The sequence below is a fragment of the Coenobita brevimanus genome, chromosome 94 (assembly GCF_032717465.1).
Source record: "Coenobita brevimanus isolate Jiangsu-jjx chromosome 94, ASM3271746v2, whole genome shotgun sequence".
NCBI lineage: Eukaryota > Metazoa > Arthropoda > Malacostraca > Decapoda > Coenobitidae > Coenobita > Coenobita brevimanus.
In genome coordinates this window covers 24,191,674-24,210,609 of record NC_137047.1, presented here as the reverse complement: position 1 = coordinate 24,210,609, position 18,936 = coordinate 24,191,674, and the positions used below count along the sequence as shown (strand labels likewise).

The 18,936-nt window shown below is 42.3% G+C and overlaps 1 protein-coding gene across 1 annotated transcript in view; it reads left to right on the top strand.

Moving 5' to 3' along the window:
• The window catches only part of LOC145412864 (ras GTPase-activating-like protein IQGAP1), a 220,163-nt gene that overhangs the window by 17,744 nt on the left and 183,483 nt on the right, over positions 1-18,936 (top strand). Inside the window, exons 5-6 of the mRNA XM_080282664.1 lie at positions 522-679; positions 14,543-14,677. Of these exons, the coding sequence (XP_080138790.1) occupies positions 522-679; positions 14,543-14,677 (293 nt within the window). The remainder of the gene's footprint in view (positions 1-521; positions 680-14,542; positions 14,678-18,936) is intronic.

Below are 18,936 nucleotides of genomic sequence, written 5' to 3'. Positions count from 1 at the left end.
GTGTGTGTGTGTGCGTGTGCGTGTGTGTGTGTGCATGCGTGTGCACACTACCCCAAGCAGTGCAAAATTCATATAGTTTGGCCCACTGTAGCAGCTGGAAGCATATACCACACTGTGAATGTGACAGTAGTACAGTAGCTACTGAGATACTGGGAATATGAGTGTGGTTATTGTGAATGAGGAAATAGACACAAGTAAGGAAATTTCTTGCATCAGTTCCAAAACTTTGAACTTGAATGACTGGTGTAGCAGATAATAACAAGAATATTCAGTATGGCTCCTCCTGTTTGTTATGTTACAATCATGTATTGCTTTCTGAACATTTTTCATAAAGAGATTTACTCTCGGTAATGTGAACAGCTGGGGCATTTGTTCTTCAGCTTTCTAGTATAACTTCCGATATCTAGCTAGTATTTGTTTGTCGCTTTGCTGCTTTATTGTTCCCTCCTCTTCATATATATTCAGTATTGTGTAATACTAATTCCTTGTGAATCCTTAATACACAACCCTTTTACCATCAGAGGAAGTGATGCATGCGATGATGGCTGAGCTGAGCAAGTATGGATGCCAGCTACCCCAGTTTGGCAAGATAGGTGGAATCCTGGCTAGTGAGTTGCCTGTGGATGAGGCAGCTTTACATGCTGCTGTGATTGCAGTGAATGAAGCAATCGATAAAGGTGTAAGTTGTCATGTTACTCTCTCTTAATTATTTCCATTGATCACCTTGGAGAGACTGCATGAGCTGCATTGTTAGAATCATCTCCATTAATCCTTTAGATTTTTTTTTTTTTCAACTGCAAGAGTTTTCAAGTTAAAAGACATCAAAGTCTTTAAAGGAATTAAAGGAGGCACTCATTTGTGGTAATAGGTAATAGTATAACTCAGGACTGTGTTATGATGGTTTTGTGTGTGTATGTAGATAATATATGTATGTATGTATATATATATATATATATATATATATATATACATATATATATATATATATATATATATATATATATATATATTATACATGACTTAAATGGTCATGTAGGCAAAGCAGCACAAAGTTATGAAGGAGTGCATGGGGGATGTGCGTATGGTCTAAGGAATGCAGAAGGGGAAAGGATACTCGAGTTTGGGGAGGCAACGGACATGATTGTGTGCAACACATATTTTAGGAAAAGAGACAGTAGGTTAATTACGTATGAGTCTGGGGGAAATAGCAGTCAGATAGATTATTTTCTGGTTAGGAGGGCCGATAGGAGGTTAGTGAGGGATGTTAAAGTTATAGGAAGCGAGGAGTGTGTGCAGCAGCACAAACTATTGATTTGTGATATGGTGCTTAAAGAACAAGTGATGAAAAAGAGGACTTATGTACCTAGGAGGAAAATATGGAAGCTGAAAAACCAAGTAGTAAGGGATGCCTTCTATAGTGAGTTGAGGAGAGGGGTGGCTGAACAGGGAGCTGTAGACAGAGGCGTTAATGAACAGTACAGAGCCCTCAAGAACAATTTCTTGAGAGTTACTGATGTAACATGTGGCTGGATAAGAGGACCACCAAGACAAAGTAACTTGGTGGTGGGATGAGGGTGTAGAAGCTGCAATTAAGGAGAAAAGAAGGCTTTTCTGGGAATGGAAGAAGGGTGGTAGCAAAGAGGAATATTTGGCTGCCAAGCGTAGGGCTAGAAGAGAGGCATACAGGGCAAAGTCTGAGTCACAGAGACAATTACTTGATAACCTAAATCATGGGGAAAGAAAAAATTTATTTAGGGTGGCAGGTCAGGTGAAGAGGGATAATCGAGATATCAAAGGTGAGCAGTATGTGAAGAATGATGAAGGAAGGGTAGTGGTGAACAGTGAGGATATTAAAGATGCATGGAGAGAGCATTATAATCGGTTGTTGAATGAGGAGTTTGACTGGGACAGGGAAGGTTTGGAGCCAGCAGATCCAGTGTCTGGCTCTTGGCCTTTGATTGATACTGCTACTGTGAGTGAGGCAATAGGCAGGATGAGGGTGGGGAAGGCAGCAGGTGTGTCTGGGTTGACTGCCGAAATGTTGAAGGCCTCAGGCGATATAGGGGTGAGTTTAGTCACTGACCTGATAAATAGGATTATTTATGAGTGTGTTGTCCCAGATGATTGGCTTAAGAGTGTAATTGTAAATGTGTATAAAGGGAAGGGTGATGCCCTGGAAAGAGGAAATTATGGAGGTATAAAGCTTTTAGATCAGATAATGAAGGTAATGGAGAGAGTTTTAGAAGGTATGATTAGAGAAAGAGTGAATATTGATGAGATGCAGTTTGGGTTTATGCCAGGTAGGGGGACCACTGATGCCATATTCATTGTTCGACAGCTTCAGGAAAAATATATTGGTAGGAGAAGGGATCTTTATTTTGTTTTTGTTGATTTGGAAAAGGCCTTTGACAGAGTCCCTAGAGAGGTGGTGAAGTGGGCAATGAGAAAGCTTGGCTTGGAGGAGTGGCTGGTTAGGGTGGTTATGGCCATGTATGTGGGTGCTCACACCCAGGTGAGAGTGAATGGAGATTTGAGTGATGAGTTTTCCGTGAATGTTGGTGTGCATCAGGGGTCAGTCTTGAGTCCCATGTTGTTTATCATGGTACTTGAAGCCCTTTCACGTGACTTTAGAAACGGACTCCCGTGGGAGTTGTTGTATGCTGATGATTTGGTGTTGATTGCAGAGAATGAAAGGGAGGCGGAGGAAAGGTTTAGGAAGTGGAGAGATGGTATGGGGCAAAAGGGTTTAAGGGTAAATGCAGATAAAACAAAAGTGATGATATCTAGGGTTGGTGGCAGTACTGTCAAAGACGAGGGAGAGTGGCCATGTGCAGTTTGCCACAAGGGCGTGGGAAGTAATTCCATCTTGTGCGGTGTGTGTGATAAATGGGTGCATAAGAGATGTAGTGATATCAGAGGTAGACTGCGAGATAATGCTGATTTTATGTGTATGGCGTGCCGGGGTGAGCAGGTGGAGATTGTCAGACGTGAAAGGATTGAACTTGCAGGTGAATCTCTTGAGTGTGTGGAAGAGTTTTGTTATTTGGGAGACGTTGTGTGCTGGAGGTGGGGCTGGAGGTAGCTCTGTGGCTAGGGTGAGAAGTGGTTGGAAGAAGTTCAGGGAGCTCTTGCCTCTCCTGACATTGAGAGGGCTCTCCCTACGTGCTAAGGGGTCTTTGTATGCAGCATGTGTTAGGAGTGTAATGCTGTATGGCAGTGAGACCTGGGCAGTGAGGGAGGAAGATATTCGCCGGCTCAGACATACAGAAATGACAATGATTAGGTGGATGTGCAGTGCGTCCGTGCGTCCAAGGCCTGGAGGGGCTGGGTTTACAATGGAAGAGTTGAGAGGTAGGATGGGACTGGAGTGTATTGGTGTTGTGATGAGGAGAGGTAGATTGAGGTGGTTTGGACATGTGGAGAGGATGGGGGATGATAATTGGGTCAGGAAGGTGAGAAGTGTTAATATTGGGGGTGGGGTTATGAGGGGTAGACCGAGAAAGATATGGGATGAGGTCATTAAGTGTGACCTTAGGGTTAAGGGACTGAACAGGGGGGCTGCAATGGATCGTGCAGCGTGGAGAGCCGCCATTAGGTGACCAAGGCCGACACATGCAAGCATGTTGGAGTCTTTAAAAAGGAAACGAAACGATATATATATATATATATTTGTGTGTGTGTGTGTGTGTGTGTGTATGTACAGTATGTATTTTATATATATATATATATATATATATATATAATATATATATTCATCTCATTCATTCATTGCCAGACGCCATGTATCTCACACGGGGTGGCCAAGGGCTTAGAGTTAATTGTTTTACAGGGAGGGGCACTAATCCTCCACCAACCCCACTTGACACGTAGGGATGCCAACAGCATCTAGTGTTCCCAGGCGGTCACCCATCCATGTACTAACCAGACCCAATATATATGTATATATATACAAGTATATGTAATATAGATATATATATATATATATATATATATATATATATATATATATATATATATATACAGTACCCTTGCGTCCAGCACGGTAATATTGTCATGCATGGGTCACGTGTTGGACCAAAAACGTGTTGGACTAACAATAGAGCTTATGGGGAAAAATGAATTATGTCAGCAACCCTAGGAAAAGTCACCCTCAATACCTGCCATATACCTCTACATATATTGGTACTGTTGTAATTATAATAAATGGTACTGTGCTATGAATGATAACTAACCTTTTAGGATAGTGTTGGTGGGCTTGCTGGGAATGGAAGGTGGTATCCAAGGCTGTAGGCAGTCCTACCGGGTCCCCGGAGGATGGCTGCTGGCGTCACTAGCGGGTAATGGCTGTTGCTCCTCCTCAACCTCCCTCATAAATCCTTCGAAATCACACTCAGAATCACTATCTTCGTCCACAGCCATGGAAGGTCCTGCTTCTGCCTGTCCTAGCACTGTAATCCTCAGCAAAGTGCATGCTTCTCACACTGTTGCCAGAACCCCATCTCATGACTGTGGAAAGTGATCGCTGTCGCTGACTCAGTAGAGAATAAGGAGAAGCAACTTTGTTTATAAACTGGTACGCACACCGATGAGAAGGGTTTCAAGACGATTGATATTTATTCTAAAATATTAATATGTATTCAGTGTCGGGCTAAATGTTCAGTGCTGTAGTACGATACATTCTCTGTCGAGTCGCCTGGGTTTTGGTCACACTGTTTTGCCCGTATCCTCGGCAGGAATCTACCCAGATGAATTCCAAATTACCGTGGTATCGTCGGCAATTTTACCACGTTACCCTTCCGATTTACCATTGTATCCTCGGCAAACCTGGTATGAAGTGCCGTGTGATAGCCTTCGGCTGCCAGGATCTTGTCTTAGTTTTTTATTATGATCACGTTGGCTTCATTCATGTCGTAGGCCTTGGCAATGTCAACTTTCCTCTCCCCTTTCTTCTCCCTCTCGATGCTTTCTAGCTTGGTGGCCTGAGGGAGGTGCCGACGCTTCTTGGGGATCTCAGAAGCCATCCTAGGCATCGTGAGCAGGGTAAAATGCAGTAACAAGGGCAGAAAATGCAGCAAGAAAAAAGCACCTTCCAATGCAATTATGCGACTGAGTGGCGCTGTGGCGGGAGAAATTTAAACAAAACATCACATGACACCAGAAGCGTTTTTAGTCGGGCGGCATCACGATCACGTCACGATAGCGGGCGGAGAAGGCTACTTGATCAGAAGTTTTCATTGGCTGTCATCATCATGGGAATGTCCAGTATGACCGTGTTGGACCGGGGGTGATCATGCTAGAGTGAACTCTACGGATTTCGCCCACTTCTTGGAGCTCTGTGCGTGTTATGCTAACACACTCGTGTTGCAGTAATTAAATTGTATTGAATAATACTAATTAATTGCTCTCCGTGCTGGACCTGAATCATGCTGGACTAACGCGTGTTGGATGCGAGGTTATTGTATATATATATATATATATATATATACTGTATACAGGGCTCTTGCTAACTGCCGATGGTTGCAAGCCATTTGGCTCCTAATGTTTCAGATTTACTTGCTAAATAAATTTTTAGTAGCCAAACTGACTACGAGCTGAAATATTTTACGAACAATAAATATATTTATATATATGAATAGAATCATTTAGTGAGGTTTTAAACATTCACAGTGGCAACAAGGAAAGACTTAATAATCGATCACAACGTGCTTTGAGATTTACTTATTTTGTAGTTTACTGGTTTTGAAGTGGATGTATTTTCTCCTCGCCAAAAGGCGACTTGCATGTAAAATTTGTTCGCCGAAGGGAAAAAATACTCGCATTTGTGAGCTGTGGCTCACCAAACAAGAGCCCTGACGAAAGGAAGGGGTAGTTGCAAGGAGAGTGGAAAGGTTACAAGAGGATGAGAAAAAGGCAGAGTATAAGAGAGAAGTGGAGGAACAATTGGGCAAATATGAATTGGAGCAGATGGGAGATGTGGAAGGTGTGTGTAGGATATTTACAGAAGAAATATGTGCAGCATGTGATGTGGTGTGTGGAAGGAAGAGAAGACGGATGGGGGTGCAAGGAACAGCGTGGTGGACTGAAGAGGTGAAATAGGCTGTGGCACAAAAGAAGAAAGCATACAATGAATGGATGAGAAATAGGGGCGTGGAAGAAGTTGAGAGGCGGAAGAGAGAGTTATATGTAGAAAGAAAGAGAGAGGTGAAAAGATTAGTAAGAGAGAGTAAGAAGAGAGTGGATGAGGAATTTGGAAGGAATTTGAGTGTAAAGTGGAGGGACTGTAAGAAAATGTTCTGGAGAGAGGTGAAAAGAGTAAGACAGGGTGGAAGTGAAGTTAGCAGGGGAATGAAAGATAAAAATGGTAGATTATTAGTGGAGAAGGGAGAAAAAGTGAGCAGATGGAGAGAACACTTTAAGGAATTGTTGAAAGTAGAGGATGGAAGTAATGTGAGTATAAGTGGCTGGGGAATGGCTGGGAGAAGAAGGGAGGTGAGAAGACAGGAAGAAATCAGTAGGATAGAAGTTGTGGAAGCAATGAAGAAAGTTAAATCGGGGAAAGCCCCAGGAATTGATGGAGTGTGTGGTGAAATGCTGAAGCATGGGGGAGAGATAGTAGTAGAATGGATGTGGAAGATGTGCAGATTGGCCTGGGAGGAAGGTAGAGTCCCGGAGGATTGGAAGTCAGGTATAATTATTCCCTTGTACAAAGGGAAGGGGGAAAAAGAAGTGTGTGGTAATCATAGGGGCATTTGTCTTCTTAGTATAATAGGAAAAGTGTATAGTAGGATACATATTGACAGAGTTAGAGAAAGAACAGAGGAATTAGTTGGAGAAGAACAGAGAGGCTTTAGGAAGGGAAGAGGTTGTGTAGATCAGATATTCATTCTTAGATCTTTAGTGGAAAAGTTTCTAGAGAAGGGAAAGAAGTTGTATGCGGCTTTCATGGATTTGGAGAAAGCATATGACATGGTGGATAGACAAGGATTGTGGAAAGTGTTAAGAATATATGGAGTAGATGGGAAGTTGTTGAATGCTGTGAAGAGTATGTACGATGGTGCGAAGGCTGCAGTGCATGTGGATGGTGAACTAAGTGAATTTTTCTCTTTGAAAGTTGGTTTGAAACAGGGATGTGTCATGTCTCCATGGTTGTTCAATCTGTACATGGATAGGGTAATAAAAGAGGTACAAGGTAGGGTAGTGGATGTTGGAGTGGCCCTGGTGAGAGGGGATAGTGTTTGGAAACTCCCTGTACTGTTGTTTGCAGATGATACTGTGTTGTTGAGTGAAGACGAAGGGGAGCTACAAGGCTTGGTGGATGAGTTTGAGAGAGTGTGTAAGAAACGGAATCTAAAGGTGAATGTAGGGAAGAGTAAAGTGATGGTCTTTAAGAGAGGTGAAGTCAGTGAATGTACAGCGAGGTTGGATGGTGAGGAATTGGAAAATGTGAGTACGTTTAAGTACTTGGGTAGCGTGATGAGTAAGGATGGAAGTTTGGAGGGTGAAGTGCTTGAAAGGGTACAGCAGGGAAGAAAGGTTGCTGGCTCTTTGAAAGCAGTGATAAGAAACAGGGAAGTGAGCATGGAAGTGAAAAAGTTACTACATGACAGTATTGTGATACCAACTGTAATGTATGGAAGTGAAGCTTGGACGTTGTTGGAAGGACACAAGTCAAGAGTGAGAGCAGTGGAAATGAGTTATTTAAGAGGAGCCCGTGGAGTCACATGGAGAGACAGGCTGACGAATGAGGATATGAAGGAGCGTTGTGGTGTTGATGTGGATGTGATAGGAAGTGTTATGAGGAACACACTGAGGTGATTTGGCCATGTGGATAGGATGGAGGGTGCAAGACTGATGAAGAGAGTGTATGTGAGTGAGGTGGAGGGGGGAAGAGGGAGGGGGAGGCCGAGGATGAGATGGAGGGATGGGGTGGAGAGGTATATGAGAGAGGGAGATGTGAGTTGGGAGCAGGGCAGTGAAATGGCGGGGGACAGGGCGACTTGGAGACGATTTGTTTGTGGCCACCCCAAACGGCATTGAGGCGTCTGGCAATGGATAGATAGATACATATGACAGGGTGGATAGACAAAGATTGTGGAAAGTATTAAGAATATATGGAGTAAATGGGAAGTTCTTGCATGGTGTGAAGAGTATGTATGAGGGTGCAAAGACTGCATTGTGTGTGAATAGTGAACTTAGTAAATTTTTCTCTTTGAAGGTTGGATTGAGACAGGGATGTGTCATGTCTCCATGGTTGTTCAATCTGTAAATGGATGAGGTTGCAAAAGAGATATATACAAGGTATAGTAGTGAATGTTGTGAGTGGCCCCAGTGAGAGAGGGCAGTGTGTTGAAACTCCCTGTGCAGTGAGTCTTCAATATATGAAGGGGATAGGGACCAAAAAAAACTTTCCTAATCTGAAATTTCGTGTATCGGAACGATTTTGCCCATTGAAATATACAGGTAACTCGCACGGAACACGATCTCACGGAACGCGCTCGCAATTATACACAGTAAGGGCTGGGATACATATAAGACAACGTAAGATTAAAAAAAACATTATGAAAACTACAAATTAACGCAGGAGAGGCCTTTGAAAGATCAACTCCTCGAACGTCACCGCAGCGCGCGGTTTGTTTTGATTACGTGACGATCTAGGCGGGAAATTATTCAGTGAGAGACATTCCCGAGTACAGCAGCACAGTATTTGTAAGTTAAATATTTACAGTACTGTACTGTTCTGGTAAGTTTATGTGCAACTTAAAGTACTATTAAATAACGTTAAAGCAAGAAATAAAGTCTTATAAGCAGTTTACCTGATAGGCGTCAGAATATTGCCTATTTTATTTGTTCGTTTTTTCCACAGTGCTGTTCAGTATTTGTAAGTTAAATATTTACTGTTCTCGTATGTACTGTACTTGTAAGCACTTAAATAAAGTTAAATCATTAAATAAAGCCTTGTAACCAGTTAACCCGAATTATATGATTACCCATGATCGGCTTCGGAATATTGCCTTTTTGTTTGTTCGTTAAACTCTTACTGTACTGCTTTTCTACAGTACTGTATTTGCAAGTTAAATATTTACTGTTCTGGTATGTAGTTGTAAGCAATTAAAGCATTAAATAAAGCCTTGTAACCAGTTAACATGATTTATATGATTACCCATGATCGGCGTCGGAATATTGCCTTTTTTTTTTTTGTTCGTTAAAGACTTATAATAAGAGAAAAATACATTTTTGTCTTGGTATCTTTACCTATTTGCTCAGGTTTGCTGTAATGGTTTGCAACTTGTAGAAAACTGTGAAAACTTTCGGGAAGTGAACGAAAATCTGGGACATGACCTTGACTTCACCGTCTCAAGTATCATCTGTCAGTTCACCACCGGCTATCGTGATGAGTGGATGTACGATTTTTTCGCTCGTGGCCATGCCTAACCACACATAGTTACACCCATTATCTCGACCCAGACAGAAAATACAACCTTTTTCCTCCCTTGCAAAACACAAACAACCACCCTGTTTACGAGACAGCAATATATATTGCGAAAATAACAAGGTAAAATGATAAAGATGAACGTAAAATGATTGAGAAAGATGAACATGTTATGACGGAAGAAATACGTTTTCCCTGTCTGTAAACGTATTTATTTCTGCTTTGTATCTGTATTCGTAATAATTAGACTTATTGTTAGTTCTGAAACTGCATTACGATTCTATTTTTAGGCATTCTCGTGGTGTGGGAGCTGGAAGTTGTGACACAACTTCCTTATTGCTAATCGGACTGACCCTCCACTTTATTCTCCCGTGGCAGAGTCTAGCCTTGGAGGACGTGCAGTTTTCTCATTTAGGACTGAAAATTCAACTCTTTCGCTCCCTTTTCCAAGCATGGGCACAACGATAACGTAAAAAATAACTCGAAACTACCATAAACATATATCAAAAAGGTGAAAATGTATTCATAACATTTTTTTTTTCCAGCCATTCCTAACAGATTATGTACTGAAATCATTCGATATCACAGTACTGCATTTCTAAGTTAAATATGTACTGTTCTGGTATGTACTTGTAAGTTAAAGCACTGGTACCAGTTAACCTAATTTATTACCTATGATCGGCGTCGGAATGTTTCCTTGTGTTTACGTACAGTATTTGTGTGTTGAAGTTTTGCTCAGGAGTACTGTATTTGTGGGTTATAACATTAAATAAACCTTCTGACCACTTAAAGTGCTTTCTAGTGACAGATAACAGCAAAACAACACATTTGGGGGGTCTAGGGAGCAAAATACGGAGTAGTTTAAATATATGCTATTTCGCACCTAACATGGCACGGTAGGAACGAAACCCTCGTGTTCCGTGCGAGTTACCTGTACATATAAATGGGGGGATGCGTCCCAGGACCCCCTTGAACCTGCCACCTAAACTTTACCCCTCCTGTTTTGAAGTAAGAAATACCTATAGAAGTAAGTAATACTGTAGATGTAGAGAACGAGGTGGCCATTTTCTTGTACATCTCCATTTTCTTGGTCACAGTCCCAACGATGGAAGCTGCAAGGCCTAAAGCACGCCAGATCTCCAAGACTCCCTGCCTCTCCTCGTGGCGTCTTATAATTTCCAATTTTCTTTCCAGAGTTAGAGAATTGTGCTGCTTCTTTGCAGCGGGCTCCTCTGATGCTGGAGATGATGCTGGGCACTTGGGAGGCATGTCTAAACAGTACGAAAAGGTGTAGAGCTGTGAAAATATCTTCATGCACAGGAAAGCTGGGAGGAGGGACTCGGACTTGGTTCTGGGACATTTCGCCATGAAGTCAATTCACCATCAAAACATGGACGGTTCCCTATCAGGACAATTCACACCCGATTCCCCGTCAGTTTATAAATAAACTTAATATTAATTGATTAATACTATAATAACTAATTTCTTGGAGAACTATCAAGGTCTGTGTTCATTCAACTGTGTACGCTTTGGATATTATTTATAATATGCACTTGTCAGTAATTAACTTGCTTCTGCCTTGCTGTAGTCAACTTTGAATTATAATCTGCTGTCTCCCATAGCTGACTTCAGTAATTTTTATTGTAATTTTTGGATACAGTCAGTTGAGATTGATTGATTAGCTGAAAGTGTAGATGTAATATGAAGATTATTCGTATAATTTTAGAGTATGTCGATTGTTCACTTGAGGTTTTTAGGCATTTATATAAATGCCAATGTCTCATATGTAGCCTTATGTTAAATGATGAAGTGACACATCATACGTCACGTGATTCACGTTTCAATATATTTATATTTTTTCCTTTAATACCAACTATTTGATGCCATATTTTACATTTATTATACAAAGAATAAACCACCATCATCAAAAAAACTCATATAACTCGAAAACTAATATACTTGATAAATAAACTTATATGTAAATAAATGACGGGGTATCAACCTGATGGCGAATTGTCCCGAAACCGTGGACTCAGCTGAGAAGCGCGCGAAAAACTGTTTACAAGATAGGGGTTAGTTCGTTTCTTCACCGCAGTTGAGCACCCAATTTGAATTTTTTGCATTTCCTTTCGTATCTCTTCGTATTATTGAGAAAGATATTTTCGTATTGTGGAATTTGTCCTATATTCATTACTTTTGTAACATCAGAAATTTGTAATTCGGGTTTTCGTTTATCAAGGACTCACTGTACTGTTGTTTGCAGATGATACTGTTTAGTTAAATGAAGACCAAAGGGAGCTGCAAGCTTGGTGAGTGATTTAGGAGAGTGTGTAAGAAATGAAATCTAAAGGTGAATGTAGGGAAGAGTAAAGTTATGGTCTTTGAGAGAAGTGAAGTGAGTGAATGTACATTGAGGTTGGATGAGGAGGAAATAGAAAATTTGAGTGTGTTTAGGTGCTTGAGTAAGGATGGAAGTTTAGTGGGTGAAATGCTTGATTGGGTACAACAAGAAAGAAAGGTTGCTGTTTCTTTGAAAGCAGTGATAAGAAACAGGGAAGTGAGCATGGAAGTGAAAAAGTTACCATGTTGGAGGGACACAAGAGTGAGAGCAGTAGAAATGAGTTTATTGAGAGGAGCACGTGGAGTCATATGGTGAGACAGACTGACAAATGAGGAAGTGAAGGAGTGTTGTGGTGTGGATGTGGTTGTGATAGGAAGCGTTATGAAAAACATATTAAGGTGGTTTAGCTATGTGGAGAGGATGGAGAGCGAGAGACAGACAAGGAGAGTGTGTGTGAGTGAGTTGAAGGGGGGGAGAGGGAGGGGGAGGCCAAGAAGGAGATGGAGGGATGGAGTGGAGAGGTATATGAGAGAGAGGGGTGTGAGCTGGGAGCTGGGCAGTGAGATAACGGGGGTCAGGGTGACATGGAGACAGTTTGTTCATGGCCACCCCTTTTGGGATTAAGGCATCTTTGCAGCAGATATATATATATATATATATATACACATCCATCCATCCATCATTCAATTCTAAGTTGCCCCTTGAGGAGCGTAGAAGCCCGGGGCTAGGCAATTTGGTCCTGACATTTAAGATGAGAGTGACCAACCTCACTCATCCCTGAGTGGCATTACATGAGCAATAACCCCAACCATCCCTTGGATATAAACCTTCACTGGCTCAATCCGATTGGAGAGCTGTAATTACCCACTAAACCACCAGGTGCCATAATTTGGTTATATGGTTGCCACCCAGCATAGTATATGGTTTCCTGGTGTACAGGAAACCATTAGGCTTGTCACTCAGTGTAGAGACACCCATAGGCAGAAGGAGGAGGAAAGAATGAAGGAAAGAAAGACAAATATATATATATATATATATATATATATATAATGTATGTATGTATACAGTGTATACTTATAAACACATACTCACACTCACACATATTTACAGAGTTATTTGAGACATAATACATGAGAAGTAAACTGAGTTTTAATTTTAGGAAATTTTTGTCAATGCTGATATTGATGTGTTGTTCACAGAGCAAGAATGAACTTTTCAGGAAAGAGTGGTATGAGAACTGAATACAGTTCTGAAAGAGGGATTGGTTGACAGCAAACTGAAGGTGTTCTTTAAGGGACATTGCTCATTAACCAGCTGTTATACTGTAAATGGTTGTAAAGCATGGACCATGAATCATATGTCATTCATTTAAGCAGTTTGATTTGCTTCAGAGACTTGTACTGGGTAAAGATTTTTCACTGTAAATAAATTTGGAATTATTAGGTTGTAATTCTGTGATTTATGTGATGAAGGAAGGAGCAGAAGTTATTCAGTGGAATGGATGATAATTTGTACTTTTGCAGTCTTTGTCAGAAAGGAAAGAGCAGAAGAACTGAATGAAATGTGTGAAGGTTTAACTCAGAGTGTTAATCGACATATGAACACAATGCAGGAGGATTTTGAGGGAGAGAGAGCTTGTATTGGGGTTGCAAAGTTAAGCATTCAGGAAAAAAGTATAGCATTGGAGACTTATCTTGGCCATGCCTTGTATAGTCAAGTCACCTAAGGCACGGTTAATTGGTTCTGGACTGCGCCCTTGCCATAGAGAACCGCATCATACAAGTAACTAAACCTATTGGAAAAATGCAATTTGGTTCTGGACATTTGCCCAAAGTCCCCCTTTTCACCCCACTTTTCCCCATTTTCCCCCGCTTTACACATGCACACAATTAAGCAATCAGTCAATGCATGTATTACATCATCATCATCATCCGGACCTCCTTTCCCACCCAAGGGCAGGGTGAGGAGTAGCAGTGTCCAGACAACCCAAAATTGCCCAATCCAATGGGCCATGCTTCCATTCACTCATCATTCAAGCCCCTGGAATCCTGGCTGTATTGGATATGCCAAAAACATTCACCACGTTCTGGAGCTTCACATATCATATCCGACAGTGTCAATCCAGACGCTGCCACGTTAAAAAGGGGTGCGAAAAATCCCTGATCATGCATATCTCCTCACAAAATTCATCCAGCCAGCACAAATAATAAAGGGCACAATATATAACAAAAGGCACAGAAAACAGGAGGGTGATCAGATAACAAGTGGTTCAGCTACACACTGAGTGGGGCTTGAATAGTGGGCAAGGGCTGAAGTTCACTTTCCGGCCACCAGGGGAATTTTGCCCGTGCTTTTCAAAGCTTGCTGCGCCCGCACCATAGGTATAGTTTATGTGCGTGGTTCGTTTTTTTCGGTCTAGCATCTTGCCGTGTCATAGAAAATTTGGAAACGATAGGTGACATGACAGTAGGGGTATTCTTTGGAGGGAAGGAAGGCCTCTGAAATAAGTACTGTACAGTGCACCCGTGTTGGTTGGCATTTTTATTGTTTATTATTATTATCATATATTTTGATGTTGATCTCTCAGTTAATTGCAGCAGTATTGCCTCATAAAGCTTCCTTGATACCCGTATAGCTTACCTGCTAGTTTCCTAGTTTGCAGCACCATGCATATGGAAAATATTATATTTTAGAATGCTCTTCAAATATATAACAAAGACAGCATATCAGTGTTTATGACTAATCATGGTTGGTGTACTGTATATTGGCAGGACTACCTAGAGCTACTGGAGACCCTGGGCAACCCATCATGCCATCTTCAGAATGTAGTGGAAGAAAATGCTGATAGTTATCTTCAGTGCCTCTCAGATGCCAAGATACATAAAAAGGAAATGGCTGTTAACAAGGTTTGCTACCTGCCTGGCAGTGCATTTACCTTATGTTTTGAATCATAAGTGTAAATCGTGTAAGGCTTAATGCAACATTTATTATTTTTTTTTATTTACAGTATTTATTTATTTTTAAGCATTGATGGCTGTGTTTGTGTGTGTGTGTGTGTGTGTAAATTTTTGTATGCATGTGCACACACCACCCCTAGCATTGCAAGGTTTCATACAGTTTCACTCACTTGAAGAGAGGTTTACAGGGTGAAGTCTGAGTCACACAGACTTTTACTTGATAACCTAAATTGTGTGGAAAGGAAGAATATGATATTTAAGGGGGCAGATCAGTATCCCTGATCTGCTTGTCGTATGAGGCGACTAAAAGGGTTGGTGGTGGGTAAGTTCCCCACCCCGTAAAAAAAACTAACTAAACAAGCGAATAAAGCACCTTGGACCAGGACGGACCTTACGTTGACGACTAAGGAACAGACAAAGGACATTCTGAGGGTGGGGACATGGAATGTGAGAGTAGTGAATGATGAAGTGAAAGAGAGAGAGATTGTTCAGGTGCTTGAGGATACAAGAGTGGATATATGTGGATTGACTGAAACTAAATGGAAAGGTGAAAGGGTGAGAGAATGGGAATATGGTTTAGGAATATGTGCCGGAGTTAATGAGAATGAGAGGGCAAGAGACGGAGTATGTCTGATGATAAGCAAGAAGTGGAAGGAGAATATAAGAGAGTATGGAACAGTGGGTGCAAGGATTGTATGGGTGAGGGTGAAAGTAGGTATACAAGCGTGGGCAATTGTATGTGTGTATGCGTCGACAGAGTACCGAGTGGCAAGAATGAAAGATGAGTTTTAGGCAAGTGTAGAAGCATGTATGGACAAATTTGAGAGGAGTGAGAGTGTTTTTGATTGGAGACATGAATGGCAAAGTTGGGAATGTATGAGTGGATGGAGTGGTTGGTCACTGGGGTGTGCCAGCTGAAGTAGATGGGAATGGCAGTGCTTTGGTGGACATCCGTGCTGGTAAGGGGTTGGCAGTAGCCAACACCTACTTTTGGCATAAGATGATCCACAGGTATACATGGAGAGTCATGAGGAGGATGGATGGTGAATTTGTTGAACGACAGGCAGTGACAGACTATGTTTGTGTGGATGAGCGAATGAGAAGACAAGTGTTGGATGCAAGAGTGTGGAGCGGGTGGGGGAATGGAATCTCGGACCATCACTTAGTGATGGCCAAGATAAGGCTGCAAAGAAAATGGTTGAAGAGACGAAGGGAAAGAAAGGAGGAAACAGCTCCTGTGAGAAGACTGGAGAAGTTGCGAGATAGTGAGAAAATGGCAGAGTATTAGAACATAGTGTAAGAAAGATTGAGAAGCTATGAATTAGAGCAGATAGATGGAGTGGAAGACATAAGTAAGATACAGGTATTCAAGGAAGAGATAGGCACAGCTTGTGAGGTGGTTTGTGGAGTGAGGAGGAGATGCAGGGGTGTGCAAGGGACAGCATGGTGGAATGATGAGGTGAAACGAGCTGTGGAACAAAAGAAGGCATATAGCGAATTGCTAGCAAGTAGAGGTAGGGGAGAAGATGAGAGAGAGGAGAGAGAGGTATATGTGAGCAGGAGAAGGGAGGTGAAGAGATTGGTGAAGGAGAGTAAGAAGAAAGTGGATGAAGAGTTTGGGAGGAATCTGAGCGTGAAATGGAGGGAGAGTAAGAAATTGTATTGGAAGGAGGCAAAGAAAGTAAGGCAGTGTTTTCGTTTTTAAAGGCTCCAACATGCTTGCATGTGTCGGCCTTGGTCACCTAATGGCGGCTCTCCATGCTGCACGATCCATTGCAGCCTCCCTGTACAGTCCCTTAACCCTACGGTCACACTTAATGACCTCGTCCCATGTCTTTCTCGGTCTACCCCTCATAACCCCACCCCCAATATTAACACTTCTCACCTTCCTCACCCAGCTATCATCCCCCATCCTCTCCACATGTCCAAACCACCTCAATCTACCTCTCCTCATCACAACACCAATACACTCCAGTCCCATCCTACCTCTCAACTCTTCCATTGTAAACCCAGCCCCTCCAGGCCTTGGACGCACGGACGCACTGCACATCCACCTAATCATTGTCATTTCTGTACGTCAGAGCCGGCGAATGTCTTCCTCCTTCACTGCCCAGGTCTCACTGCCATACAGCATTACACTCCTAACACACGCTGCATACAAAGACCCCTTAGCACGTAGGGAGAGCCCCCTCAATGTCAGGAGAGGCAAGAGCTCCCTGAACTTCTTCCAACCACTTCTCACCCTAGCCACAGAGCTAGCTCCAGCCCCACCTCCAGCACACAACATGTCTCCTAAATAACAAAACTCTTCCACACACTCAAGAGATTCACCAGCAAGTTCAATTCTTTCACGTCTGACGATCTCCACCTGCTCACCCCGGCACGCCGTACACATAAAATCAGCATTATCTCGCAGTCTACCTCTGATACCACTACATCTCTTATGCACCCATTTATCACACACACCGCACAAGATGGAATTACTTCCCACGCCCTTGTGGCAAACTGCACATGGCCACTCCCCCTCGTCTTTGACAGTACCGCCACCAACCCTAGATATCATCACTTTTGTTTTATCTGCATTTACCCTTAAACCCTTTTGCCCAATACCATCTCTCCACTTCCTAAACCTTCCCTCCGCCTCCCTTTCATTCTCTGCAATCAACACCAAATCATCAGCATACAACAACTCCCACGGGAGTCCGTTTCTAAAGTCACGTGAAAGGGCTTCAAGTACCATGATAAACAACGTGGGACTCAAGACTGACCCCTGATGCACACCAACATTCACGGAAAACTCATCACTCAAATCTCCATTCACTCTCACCTGGGTGTGAGCACCCACATACATGGCCATAACCACCCTAACCAGCCACTCCTCCAAGCCAAGCTTTCTCATTGCCCACTTCACCACCTCTCTAGGGACTCTGTCAAAGGCCTTTTCCAAATCAACAAAAACAAAATAAAGATCCCTTCTCCTACCAATATATTTTTCCTGAAGCTGTTGAACAATGAATATGGCATCAGTGGTCCCCCTACCTGGCATAAACCCAAACTGCATCTCATCAATATTCACTCTTTCTCTAATCATACCTTCTAAAACTTTCTCCATTACCTTCATTATCTGATCTAAAAGCTTTATACCTCTATAATTCCCTCTTTCCAGGGCATCACCCTTCCCTTTATACACATTTACAATTACACTCTTCAGCCAATCATCTGGGACAACACACTCATAAATAATCCTATTTATCAGGTCAGTGACTAAACTCACCCCTATATCGCCTGAGGCCTTCAACATTTCGGCAGTCAACCCAGACACACCTGCTGCCTTCCCCACCCTCATCCTGCCTATTGCCTCACTCACAGTAGCAGTATCAATCAAAGGCCAAGGGCCAGACACTGGATCTGCTGGCTCCAAACCTTCCCTGTCCCAGTCAAACTCCTCATTCAACAACCGGTTATAATGCTCTCTCCATGCATCTTTAATATCCTCACTGTTCACCACTACCCTTCCTTCATCATTCTTCACACACTGCTCACCTATGATATCCCGATTATCCCTCTTCACCTGACCTGCCACCCTAAATATATTTTTCCTTTCCCCATGATTTAGGTTATCAAGTAATTGTCTCTGTGACTCAGACTTTGCCCTGTATACCTCTCTCCTAGCCCTACGCTTGGCAGCCAAATACAGTATTCCTCTTTGCTACCACCCTTCTTCCATTCCCGGAAAAGCCTTCTTTTCTCCTTAATTGCAGCTTCTACACCCTCATCCCACCACCAAGTTACTTTATGTCTTGGTGGTCCTCTTGTCCAGCCGCATGTTACATCAGTAACTCTCAAGAAATTGTTCTTGAGGGCTCTGTACTGTTCATTAACGCCTCTGTCTACAGCTCCCTGTTCAGCCACCACTCTCCTCAACTCGCTATAGAAGGCATCCCTTACTACTTGGTTTTTCAGCTTCCATATTTTCCTCCTAGGTACATAAGTCCTCTTTTTCATCATTTGTTCTTTAAGCACCATATCACAAATCAATAGTTTGTGCTGCTGCACACACTCCTCACTTCCTATAACTTTAACATCCCTCACTAACCTCCTATCGGCCCTCCTAACCAGAAAACAATCTATCTGACTGCTATTTCCCCCAGACTCATACGTAATTAACCTACTGTCTCTTTTCCTAAAATATGTGTTGCACACAATCA